We start from the raw sequence: 13,698 nt of genomic DNA on the forward strand, positions 1-13,698 counted from the left end.
CATGACAAAAAGTATTGAATTATAGATACAATTAAAATTCAGGACTATCAGATAGGATGGTTATTCTGAGAAGAGAATTTTCTCTGGCTGGAGTCATAGCGATGCAGGAAAACAGAAACTCTGAGACATCCAAGTTTAGGCAGAATTTGATGTGCTTGTTGCTACGTCTGCACCAGAGGGAGGCCTCTGAGAGTCCAGGTAGTCTCCAGATGATGGTCACCTGGAAATGGGCTGAATACTAGGAACTGAATTCCACTAGCAGCCTGAATGGGCACGGAGGCTGCTTTTTTCCTAGGAGCCTCCAGGAAGTGACTCACCCTGGGGAGTCTTCATGGATCTTAGACAGAGACCTCCAGTGGGACTGTACTGTTCTGGAATGTCTGATCAGAAACGAACATTACAAATTTGTGTTGCTTCAAATCACCAACTGTGTTATTATTTGTTACATTTCCAATAGAAAATTGATGTGCTTCTCTTCTCTGAATCTGTGAAAATAAAGATTACTATCGGAACCTTGTAAATTATAGAAGTGAAATTCAAAGTAGAACTGAGAATTGAATCCAGATCTCTCTGATTCAGTGTCCTTTTCCTGCTGAGATAGTATGCTTCCTTTCATGACCTTGTAATAAAAGTTTTATGTAAATAAAAAGTATGTTTATTAATATTAGAACTAAAGATTTTCATCTGTGTAGAGTAAATGATCAAAAATATCACTGAAATACAGTAGACACAAAAATTGTTTTGTTTTTAATTTAAGTCTAACAGAAAAAGGAGAGCTATTAATGTTGTTTGTTGTACCTTTTTGTAAAATTAAACAGGCCTACTATTGTCTGAATAATTATACATTTCAGTGCTGAGACTTTAAGACAAAATCAAAATAAAGCAAAACAGATGTGGACAGTTCAGTCCATCTTTTGTTTTCTAAGAGATGGAGGTGCTCCTTTGTCCTGACAGGTGGATAAATTACTTGCACGCGCGCACACACACATACACACACGTAAAACAAATGACAGTTTGAGATTTTATAGTCAGACCTACTTTTAAGAATCGACTTTACATATGAGAAATTCTGATGTCTATTTTTTATGATGATAAATCTTTAAAAAGGACCCATATAGAGGAGGTGCTGTGTATATAGAGCTTCCAGGAATTCAAAGGCCCGAATCTCTAATAACAATTGAGGAAAATAGTTCTAAATTATTCAGGTACTCACTCAATTTACGTTTAGATTATTTTGGTGAAAACTCAGCTATATATTAGTGATTATTGCCTTATTCTCATTATTCTTCATGTCTTCAATCCCATGCCTGATACTTACCATTCCGGTGACACTTTTTTTCCATTAAAAATTGACCTAGGGCCCAAAGAGATAGCTCAAAGGGTGGTCAGAGTACATACTGTGCATGAGGCCTTCTGAGTTGACCCCCACAACCTTATCTCCCGCCCCTATCCCCCTCTATAGCACTACTGAGCGTGATCCTGGTGACCTTTGGAATGCAGCATTTAAAAGTCATGGCTACATAAAGCAAGAAATAAGAGAGGCAGGCACGAACATGGCTAACTCAAGGACATAAGAGTTTGTGTCTTTAAATGTATGTCTTCAGTATGTCTAAACTTTCTTTTTCTCTCTTCCCAATAGGAGTACTATGACAAAGGAGATTACATTATTAGAGAGGGTGAAGAAGGAAGTACCTTTTTCATTTTAGCAAAAGGAAAGGTAAATGTTATTAAAACTTTGTTTAAAGTAAATTGAGTCTTTTCAAAATCAGTTTGCCTAGCTTGTCAGTGCAGTCTGAGATCTTTGGAGATACAAGAGGTTTGCCAGAATCCAATGGAGACATTTGGTTCATGCAGGCAGGTTGCTTGACTTTCTTTTTTATTTCCTCCCTCCCCTTCCTCCCTCCTTTCCTCCCTCTCTTCCCTCCTTCCTTCTTTCCTTCTTTCCTCCCTTCCTTCCTCCCTTTTTTCCTTCTTCCCTCCCTCCCTCTCTCCCTCCGTTCCTGTCCCTCCCTCTCTTCCTTCCTTCCTTCCTTCCTTCCTTCCTTCCTTCCTTCCTTCCTTCCTTCCTTCCCTCCTTTTTGGGACCAGACCAAGTGATGTCAGGGGTCATTTCTGACTCTGCACTCATGCGCTCAGTATTTATTCCTGGTGATACTTGTGGACCATATAGGATGCTGAGGACCGAACCTGGACTGTGTGCACATAAGACAAATGCCCTCCCCACTGCACTATCGCTTGGACCCAGTATTTTTTTTTTGGTCTTAGTTTTATTATATATGAAATGACTGGATTATTTCTAAAGTCTTTTCTAGCTATTGAATATGTGAGTATCAGTCATTCCAAGTATCCAGATTTCAGAGTTGGAACAATTTTCCTGCCCAACACATAAGAAAAGTAGCAGTGGAGGAAAATGTTTCTGGCAGTTGGAGAGAGTAATAGTCAAATGTAAAACTTTAGTAAATATGTCTCAAAACCTTAGTATATACGGTTTACACAAGAGGTCAAGTTGGTTGATGCTGATTAAAATATAATAATATATACATTTATGTTATGCTAATGTGTATACTTTACACTGATTTATGTACACTCAATGTACCTTGAAATGTATATAGTGTTTAACCTGGATATTGGGTGGATAACTTGTCAGTCACTCACTTCTTTCATGATTCTCAATACTATTTCTCAGATATTAAAAGCTTTTGTAAAATGTTGAAAGTGTAAAATCTTGAGCATTTGTGCCTACACATTGTTAAATTTTACATGTTATTACTGTCATGGAAGAGTTTATCATAGAATCAAGCACTATCCTCTGCAAACTTGATTGTGACCTATTTGAATGAAGCCCTAAGTGAGGGGGTGAAATTAATAAAAATAATTTCAAACCTCAGAAAGTCTTCAATACTTAGACTCACATTTTATTCTCTCTCCAACCTGGATCCCATGCTTTAAAATAATTTTGGCTAATAGTAAATTGCATTTATTATTTAAATGTTAATTGTTAATTGTCAATTAGAATTCCTAATCATCATAAAGCAACCCTTATTCCTATGTGAACTGGAGTCATATAGGTCACATGTAAGAAACCTTGACATTTTGTGGTCTCATTCATGAGGTTCTTAAAAGTCCTGAGATGACAGTCACAGTCAAACACCCATAGAAACTATGAACCCTTCCTAACTTTAAATTTATGGTTAGAGAATTAAGTGAGTTAATCTGTAGAAGCCAGACTTAGAATGCCTAACACTCAACCTTATCGCTGTTAATTTGTCACCTCTTTTTGAATATTGGTACCACTTTGTTTTGAGTACTGCACTGCACTGCACTACACTGCACTGCCCTCCTGTTGTTCATCGATTTGCTCGAGCGGGTCCAGTAACATTGTGAGACTTGTTACTGTGTTTGGCATATCGAATACGTCACAGGTAGCTTGTTTTGAGTAATGCCTTGAAAAGAGTAATTGGATCCACATCTTGAAAAACTAAAACAAAAGCTTTTCTTTTTCCTTCTTTGGTCAGGTTTATATAGATGTAAAGGGTTTGATCGAATGATTATGTGTTCAGATTCTCCTGTTTTTTGTCTTTCTCTTGGTGTCCTTTAGGTAAAAGTCACCCAAAGTACAGAAGGCCATGAGCAGCCACAACTAATAAAAACATTGCAGAAGGGGGAATACTTTGGAGAAAAAGCTCTTATCAGGTGAATCTGTATATTTATACACTGTGTTTGAATCTTTGATTATTCTGTGTATGTAGCTACTCAGAGTTGTCAAATTGTACTACCAAATTCATATTTGCCAGTATTTAGGAATTTAAAAAATTGAACTCTATTTAAAAAATCATTGTTGTGGAGAAATTCAGTACACTAAAATTTTAGGGTAAACAAATTGGGAAGCTTGCAAAGACTTGCTAGTAAAAATATAATTGGTATTTTATTAGTATATTTTAAAAGATATTAAGAAAGTGAAATTGTAACTTTTCCCCCAAAATGAATTTTTCTATTTTCAAGGTTTAAAATATAATCCTGTTTATAGATTAGAAGTGGTCAGATATTTATTTTACACATTTTGTGTAGTTTTAAATCATGCTAAATAAAATATTTTCTTAGGGATTTTTATCAACTCATTCTGCAATTTTTGGAAGTGACTTAAAATAGTTAATTTGAAATAACTACCTTAACTCTTGGTCTTTTGGTCCAAGGGCTTATTTACTCTTGATCTAACTGATGGAAGAAATATTTATAAAGGTTAATTAAATGACTCAGGAGAAAGTTTGTGCTTCCTGGACCTCAAAAAACAACCTCAGAAAATAAATTTCTATTTCTGAAAAATAAATAACTTTATTAAAGCTAGAGTTAAAGTTTTGGCCAGCACACTTCTTGAAGTTTTATATGCTTTGAAATGATCTTGAAATTAATTAAAAATATATATCATAACTAATTGTTTTTATTTTAAATTTATACTCATAAAAGCAGTATTTGCCTCTCAAATTATATCTAGAGCTACTGGTTTTTCTTATTAGCATGTTAGGATTATATGAATAAGGATCAAGAAAAACTTAAGAAATTATTTGAAGACAATTTTGATTATTTAGTATTCATAAAGCTCTTTTTTGAAAAGAAAATCTAAACTTAATTGTGGATATTGGTAAAAATTTAAAAATTGAATTAAAGACAAGTTGATTTTTCTTTCCTTTTTACTGGCTGTTAATGAACTCTCAATTCATTTCTAACCAGAAAATAAGAAAATCACCTCCTTTTATTTGTTTACTTGTGACAGAATAGATTACGTGAGTGTGATCTAATGTCATAAATATGTAAAGTTAGTATTCATGTTTTTGATATATTTATTGTTAACATTTACAGATTATTTTCTCATAGCTCTAACAAAACAATTGAAGTTTGAAAGTTCAGGGAACTTTATAATTGCACTAAGAGTCATAGTTCCTGAAAGGAAACATGCTCTCTGGTTTTGCTGGATCTAGAATAATTTTTGCTGTTACATTACAGCTAGATGATTAGAGTGTTTTCTCATGAGACATCAACAATTTACATTTAACAAGACACCTGGCTCCGTAATGCATTTGAAAATATAAAGCTTGGCATGTACTAGACCATTTGAGCTATCTCCCTGGCCTATGCATGGAAGCTCAAAAACCACTTTGAAAGGGAGTTGGACACAAATATTTTTCATTTTCTTCATTTTTATGCCTTCGCTTTTTAAGACCACTGTAACTCTATATTCCTTGTATTCTATATAGTTCCATAACTCAACACTAAATAGTCCCAGGAGTTCTTTCATAATTTTATGTGCACAAATAAGTCTATGACACAGTGACTATGAACAAGACATCTCTGTATTTATAAGCCTCTTATACATATAAAGTGCTTGTAGAGACTGTCCAGAGAAATGAACGGAATGCTAGACTTGTTTCCTTTGGTTTTCACTTGTTTGGTTTTATGTGTGGGGGAATTGTGTACGTGGGAATTAATTCCAAAGCTTCACATATGAAATTCCAGTCAGACTTCTTTGGACTCACAAAAGGTAGCCTGAATTCAAGATCACAAATATATGTATATAATATCTTTATTTAATTACCTTTATGTCTTTAGATATCTGCAGATATTCAGGTTGAGTCCAGACTACCAAAATTGCAAGTCAGGTGTCCACGGAGCTGATATGATTCCACTGATGATGCTGTAAATGGGAGGGGTGGTGGATTATTGTGGAGGTTTCTGGATACTGTGTGGACAGGGAACTTCGGTTGTGGAAATTTCTTCCATCCCATCACTAGGAGAAGATGAAGAAATATGTGTTGTGTGATGCCATTTTTGACGAAGTCACTTAGAATAGTCTCAGTATTATGTGCTACTCCAAGTTACCCAGCACAAAAGCTCAGAGCACTAGGGGCTATAGGAATAGAAGCCTTTCTGTCAGTGTCTTAGGTTTATAGCCAATGCACTATCCTCCTGTTATTCATCGATTTGCTCGAGCAGGCACCAGTAACATCTCACAACAAATTGTGAGATTTCTTGTTACTGTTTCTGGCATTTCGAATACGTCATGGGTAGCTTGCCAGGCTTAGCAGTGCGGGCGAGATACTCTCGGTGGCTTGCCGGGCTCTCTGAGAGGGGAGGAGGAATCGAACCTGGGTCGGCCGCATGCAGGGCAAACGCCCTACCCACAGTGCTATCGCTCCAGCCCATTCCTTTCACTATCTTTCATTTTCCAAATGATGAAGCAGGTGAACTGAGTGGTGAACTGAGGAAGTGGTCCGCTGAGGTGAACTGAGGTGAACTGTGGTGAGCTGAGGAAGTGGGAACTGGAATGTGAAGGGATTAAGAAGCCAATGCAGGGAGGAGAAAAGAAAAATTAACCCTGATACTTGACCTGTTAAGTAATATTCATTAGGCAATTAAATTCACCATTGTTTGATCATATGCATTTGATCAGTAAATTTAAAATACAAGTTATAAGATATTTATATGGTATATAATATGACCCAGGGGTCACACCCATAAGCCACCCCCAGCCAGTGCCAGAAAATCTCATCGGCCACCCTCCAGAACTCGTGGCTGCTTCTCCCAGAGGGGAACATAAAATGATGCCCCCATAACCATGCCACCAGACTCCAAGCCAGGCTGTTTTCACTCGGGGTGCCACAAAGGGGGGTGAGTGAGAACCCTCCCCGCCCCAAGGGACCCCACCCCGACAGCCGACCTCCACTACCCAACCACCGCCAAGCTCCAGGCCGCCTTCCACACACTTGAGGCGAGACTCACACATGAGTGAACATAATTATAGACCGAGCGACCGCTTTTGCGGTCGCGTGACGCATCATAAGACATTTCCTACCCATTTTCCATAATTACCACACCATATTTGATGGGTTAAGACTGTAGGCAACAAATTTTATATATATATATATATTTATATATATATATATATATATATATATGAGAGTATCCCACCAGCTAGGCAGAGCCTGGCAAATTAGCCGTGGCGTATTCGATATGCCAAAAACAGTAACAATAATGGGTCTCATTCCCCTAATCCTGACCCTGAAAGAACCTTCAATACATTGGGAAAGACAAGTAAGGAGAGGCTGCTAAAATCTCAGGGCTGGGACAAATGGAGATGTTACTAGTGCCCGCTCGAGTACATCGATGAACAACGGGATGACAGTGATACAGTGATACAGTGATATATTATATATTATATATAACTATTATATATCTGTATGAAAGAAAACTATGTGTCAGTTGCAATGGGACTCATGCTTTACTGCAAGACAAGCTCTGATTTGGGAGATTTTAAATGGACACCTTAAATCTTATTTTTTTTAAAAAGGAGTACTTTAGTATTGAATTCTTTAGGTGCTTTGACACTGGGTTTAATTCACGATTGGCTTGTTATATGTCAGTTACTTAAAGTTTACCATTTCTTCAGTTAATTTTAGTTTTTCCTGCTTATTCACAATTCCTGTTGTATCTGAGGGGGACTATTTTTTTTAGGCTGACACAAAGCTCAGAAGAATTTTCTTTACGCAGATGCAGTCACCGACTCCTTTGTGTTCTAATGCAACTATCCTTTCTGAGTTTCTATGTCCGTAGCCTTCATTGGGACATCTTTCAAGTCCTACCCCTTATATTTTGGGGACAGGGATATAGTACACATAATATTAGGGGTTGGAACAATACTATAGCAGGCAGGGCATTTGCCTTGCACATAGCCAACCTGGGTTCAATTCTCAGCAACCTGTATGGTTCTCCAAGCATTAAGAGGAGTGATCCCTGATTATAGAGCCAAGAGGAAGCCCAGAGGACCACCATATTTGTCCCAAAAGCTAATAATATTTTAATGATAATCTTAAGGTGTTTCATACAAAGAAACAATAAATTTTTAAAAATGGATGCTTAATGTCTTCGTCTAAAAAATAGATTTTCCTTTTTGTTGTCTGCAGTGAAGATGTTCGATCAGCTAACATTATTGCTGAAGAAAATGATGTCGCCTGCCTGGTGATAGATCGAGAGTGAGTACCCTGATGTCAGGGAGCCAGACTCCTGCCACCTTTGAACACTTGACCTTCTGTTACTCCAAGGGCCATCTGTCTTCTCATTCATCAGCTCTTGGAAATGCTGGCCAATCGTCAGCTGAGAGAACATTCTATTAAAATTCATGGGAAAGAACTGGGGCTTCTGATCTGAATCTAACTGTGGCAGTGGCAGATGCCGGCAGGCTAAATATTTTGTGTGCAAAGTTTGTACATAAATATCAGCAGTGGGCTTATTTGAATTCTGCATCTTCCAGAGCAATAAGCTTATACATGCTCCTGGATTATTTCCCCCACACAGCACAATGAGCAGTTTCATAATTTAGTTCCAAAAATACTCTCAACTATCAAAATAATTCACAACAAAACCTGTCTCTTCAGATAAAATACAAAGTACCCATTAGCTTTTTAAATTGTGGTCATTTTAAGGCTGAGGCAACAGTACAGTGTGTCGGGTTAGCTTGCCTCGCATGCAGCTAACCTGGGTTCAATCCCCAATACTCCATGAGGTCTCCTGAGCCTGACAGGAATGATCCATAAATACAGAGCCCAAAGCACTTCTGTGTGTAGCTCAAAAACAACGACAAAAAATTGTCGTCATTTTTAAATGATGTGTATCATATTTACATATAGGCATCAGATGATTTTTCAGAATATCTTGTCTGGGTCTTCAATTCACTTCAAATCACGTTTGAGTCTGGATCCTTAGATCCTTTATTAATATTCGAGTGCTTATTAATTAGCTAGATATGGTAGATAAAAGTCAAATTCTCCAAAGCTAAATCCTTGTCTGAAGATTATAATGCAATTAAGAAATAGAGAATGCTCATGAATAGAATTAACAAGACCAGTGGTGACAAGAAATATGAAAATAAATTATGCAGTAGACTACTAATTGGATAAAATATCCATTTAACATAGATTCATAGAGATACAGAGTTGGAAAAATTACTGTTAAAATTTTTAAAAACTTTATTATAGAATTGCAAACATATTTAAAATAAGCAAGATAATGTTTACGTCATAATACACATAATACACATTCAACAATGATCAGTTCAGTGCTATCTGTGCCATTTTACCACTTCACCTTCTCCACACTAATTTTAACAAATTTCAAGCCTACAGCTATTTTCTTCATTCTGAATAATAAGTTTTCATTATTTCAATGCTACTCCTTGTAGATGGAGGTGCACATAGTGGTTTTCAGCCCTTTTCTTTACATCTGCAACCTGGTGAGGGTCTGTGTACTGTCTAACAGACCAGCAGTTGAAAAACACTGGGTGAATTGCCCTGTACTGTGTTTAATAAAATAAATCAGAAGGAGAAAAAGAAAGACTGTATCATATCATTGTATGTAGTAGACCCAGAAACAAAAGGCAAATGATCAAAACAAAGTACTGTAGCACTGTCCTCCCGTTGTTCATCGATTTGCTCCAACGGGCCCAGTAATGTCTCCATTTTGAGACTTGTTGTTACTGTGTTTTGGCATGTTGAACACACTCAGGTAGCTTGCCAAGCTTTGCCGTGTGGGTGAGATACTGGTGCTGGGCTCTCTGAGAGGGGCAGAGGAATAGAACCTGCCTCGGCCAAGCTGGCTGCACACAAGGCAAATGCCCTACCGCTGTGTTATCTCTCCAGCCCGATCAAAACAAAATTAGAACAAATGGCTTTACTCTAAGAACAAAAGAATGATTACAGAAAGGGGTCAACTCTGTGATGATGGATGGAAACTAGAATTTTGGTGACCAACATAGGGTAATTGACTTATACAGAAGTTGACTTAAAGGACTGTGCACCTGAAACCCATATAATGTTTAAACCAGTGCTGCTTTGACTTCAAAGAATAATGCAAAATGATTGTTCAACACTGACGTCTATGCTAGAGAAGGGATCCCACCCAGTTCCGCCAACTCCTTTAGATGTTCTTTTCGCCCTTTGCCTCCCATAGTAGCTTTTCAGAAAGAGCAATCCACAGTGCAGCAAAGTGGCACACTTTTTTATAAGTATGGGAATGATGCTTAAAGTCAAGAGTTTTTTCCTAGGCAAAGAGAAAATGCAGAAGTTGGGATTAGTAAAGAAGTCAGTGGAAGTGAAGTAGAACTTCAAAAGCACAGGGCTAGAAAAATGCAAAGTATGTTAAGATAAAGGTCATTTTTAGATGCCAACTCTCAAATGGAAATAGGTTGGCAAGGTGTTATCCAATGATTCATTGTTTTCTTTATGAGTTCCCTAAAAACATTCATGCCCAGAATTGCATTAATGCTGTAGTACCATCTAAGTTGTTCCAGAACAATAGGACTAATGAAACAAAGTAAAGCAGTATTCCTCTTTTTCTCACTGTAGTCAAATCAAATATATAGTATCTCATATACTCATAATCTACAAAGATGATACATGATTTTATATAGTTTACAAATCTTTGAAAGCATATTCTAATATTTTTAAAGTTAAAAATATTAAGATGTAAAGTTAAGATTCTATAATATTCAATGTAATGTGATAGACACCATGATATCTAAACATTTCCATGAATATTTCCTATCATTGAGAGAAGCTGAATATCTGAAGAAGCAGGTTGATTTATATCCTAGAGTTCCTAAGATGTTTCTGATAATCTCAACATATTTACTATTGATACCTCTTCAATACCGTGAAACAAGTAAAGACCCTCATGATTACAACCTCTTTGATTTCATAACCTCAAAGGATCAACTATATATCTTCTAATAATTATGCTCCAAATTATGGAAACTTTAACATAATAAATCATTAAAGAACAATTCACACAACTGTGCATAACCATAGAAGGAGTCTTTTATGAGCTTAAAAATGATATAAAGTTTTCAATGATAACTATTGGAAGATATTTTTAATTGTATTTTATTTATTTAGAACATTCAACCAAACGGTTGGGACTTTTGAAGAACTACAGAAATATCTGGAAGGGTATGTGGCAAACCTAAACCGAGATGATGAAAAAAGACATGCAAAGTAAGTAGGGGAATCTTTTCTTAAGCAGGATCTGATTCCTGCATCCAATGAACTTGTGATCCAAAGGGTGTGAGTCATTGTGTAATAACATTTGACTTGCCTACACTACAAATTGAGGGGAATTCCTTCTAATTATTTTACACACGCACACAAAGATATCATTTACTATTATAATAGGTATTGGTTTGGACTATAAGCTTTTGGCTCCTTTCTTTAGGGCTGGAGTGATAGCACAGCAGTAGGGCGTTTGCCTTGCACGCAGCCAACATGGCTGACCCGAGTTCGATTCCTCCACCCCTCTCGGAGAGCCCGGCAAGCTACCGAGAGTATCTCGCCCACTCAGCAGAGCCCGGCAAGCCACCCGTGATGTATTCGATATGCCAAACACAGTAACAACAAAATCTCCAATGGAGACGTTACTGGGCCCGCTCGAGCAAATCTTTAGATTATAAGTAGAAATATCAGGAAGAAATATCCTGATTGGGAACCTTGGGAAAGGAATTATTTATATATTTTTGGTGATTTTGTTCAAAATCAATCACAATCACAATCACAACCATCCTGTTATTCGTTGATTGCCTCGAGCAGACCCCAGTAACGTCTCCTTCGTCCTAGCCCTGAGACTTTTTAAAAAAGTGCCATATTCAATGCTCTTTCAGAGTTAGGAGAATGAGACCCATCATTGTTACTGGTATTTGGCATATTGGGTACGCCACAGAGAGTTTGCCAGACTCTGCCATGTGGGCAGGTTACATTTGGTAGCCTGCCAGTTTGTTCAAAATAATATTAATTAATTTGAGAAATAAGCCTTTTGTTTACCTTTCCAAGGAAATAAAACAAGATTGCTAAGAGACTAAAGTAGATCATTTATTCTCGATACATACGTTGGGGTATCAATATAGTTAGTTCAAGGTAGATTCTAAGGAAACAAATTCCCAGTTGTGGACCAGTGTGAGGTAGGAAGAAATTGGGTAGGTCTCTAATTGCAATATGCCAATGAGACATTTTATTTAATGTAAAGTTCTACTTTTTTTTATTTTTGGCAATCTAAGTCCTTTGCTCAGGGTTTACTCCTGGCTTTATGGTCAGTGGTCCCTCCTGGTGGGCTTGGGGGAACCATATGTGTTATCAGAGATCAAACCAGGTGGGCTATGTGCAAGGCAAGTGTCCCACCCACTATATTATTGCTCAGACCTGAAAAGTCTACATTTTAAAATTACAATGATTAAAAAATTGTATTGAACATTCATAAAATGAATGTCTGAGCTGGAAGATATAATTTAGGAAGAAAAAAAATGATACCAGAAAGAGAAGACAACATGCTAGGAAAGTATTAAGTAGTTAAGAATAGTAAGCTTATATGTAAATAAAAGTAAATGCCTGGTATAAAAATTGTTTTGATTAAACAATTTTAGAGTATATTTAAACATATATTCACCAAATATTACCATCAAGGTAATGGAAACTTCTAGGAAACTGAAGAGCCAAAATAGAGCATTTAATCAAGAACTTTAAGGAGTTTTTGCAAGAAATATATTCAAAATTTTATACCAAATGCATTTAATATTAGTTCATGAATACATAACTTAGAGAAGTAAGTCCTAATTGAAAGGAAAAAAATATTTCCAGGAGATTCAGGAGTTAAAGCACATGCATTGTGTGCGGCTGACCGTGGTCTTAGTACCTGAGTATTCCCCAGTACACCACTGGGGTAAAATGGATAATCCGGCACCATAGGCCTGAGCATTGAACTGTGTCCAGGTTGTTCAAGAATCGCCCTGAATGGCCTCCGGGCACTTGAACTCTACTTGTGAGAGTTCCTGAGTAACCAAATCTGCAAACCAAAAAGGAACACCCTTACTTATTTTTTATTGTCCAATAATAATATTATCTCTAACGCAGATAATGTAATTTTGTTCTACAAAACTGTTGTTCTGGTTTATCCATGGGAAGCTTCAAGACATGACAGAAATAGCAAAACACAGAAAGATTCTCAGTGCAGCAATTTCTTGTATATGGCACAGCAAGGTAAACAGCTTTACATTTAGTCATTGACACTTAACTTTAACAGCTTTATTGAGGTATCTTTTAATTGACACTTAACTTTGACAGCTTTATTGCGGTATGTTTTAAATGCCACACAGGTCACCTGGTTATCTTATTTTTAGCAGAGACATTTGTCCTCTGCTAATTTTGTGAGTTTGTCAGCCTTTTGTTTACAGATTTTATTGACCTCCCTTCCCCATGCGGTTGATTTGAGAACGACTTTGTGGAAACATGAGAGCAGTAATTACTGACAGAATAAAGACAGGGGTGGAATTGATGGCATAATCCCCACTTGAGGGAGCATGTATGTGAAGTTTCACTTCTTTTGTGCAGGAGATCCATGTCTAACTGGAAGTTGTCAAAAGCACTCTCTCTGGAAATGATACAGCTGAAGGAGAAAGTGGCCAGATTTTCCTCATCATCCCCATTCCAGAACCTTGAGATTATCGCAACACTGGGCGTTGGTGGGTTCGGAAGAGTTGAGCTTGTAAGGGGTTTACGTTTCAAGCATCTGAGAGAAGCCTTATGACCTTTTTTTTTTTTTGTTTATTTGTTTGCTTTAGATTTTAGTTTATCTTGGCAGAATAGATGAGTTGTTATGCTTTCTTGCATG

At 37.0% G+C, this 13,698-nt stretch overlaps 1 protein-coding gene across 2 annotated transcripts in view; it reads left to right on the plus strand.

The window, feature by feature from the left end:
• Nucleotides 1-13,698, plus strand: part of PRKG2 (protein kinase cGMP-dependent 2) — a 109,662-nt gene that overhangs the window by 49,020 nt on the left and 46,944 nt on the right. Inside the window, exons 7-11 of one of the 2 annotated variants that reach the window (XM_056111288.1) lie at nt 1,640-1,717; nt 3,599-3,693; nt 7,956-8,024; nt 10,941-11,039; nt 13,419-13,572. In XM_056111288.1, the coding sequence (XP_055967263.1) occupies nt 1,640-1,717; nt 3,599-3,693; nt 7,956-8,024; nt 10,941-11,039; nt 13,419-13,572 (495 nt within the window). Of the gene's footprint in view, nt 1-1,639; nt 1,718-3,598; nt 3,694-7,955; nt 8,025-10,940; nt 11,040-13,418; nt 13,573-13,698 lie in introns of those variants that run through there. The other variant, XM_056111289.1, reaches the window with a different exon arrangement.

The sequence above is a fragment of the Sorex fumeus genome, unplaced genomic scaffold (genome assembly GCF_029834395.1).
Source record: "Sorex fumeus unplaced genomic scaffold, SorFum_2.1 ptg000013l, whole genome shotgun sequence".
Lineage (NCBI taxonomy): Eukaryota > Metazoa > Chordata > Mammalia > Eulipotyphla > Soricidae > Sorex > Sorex fumeus.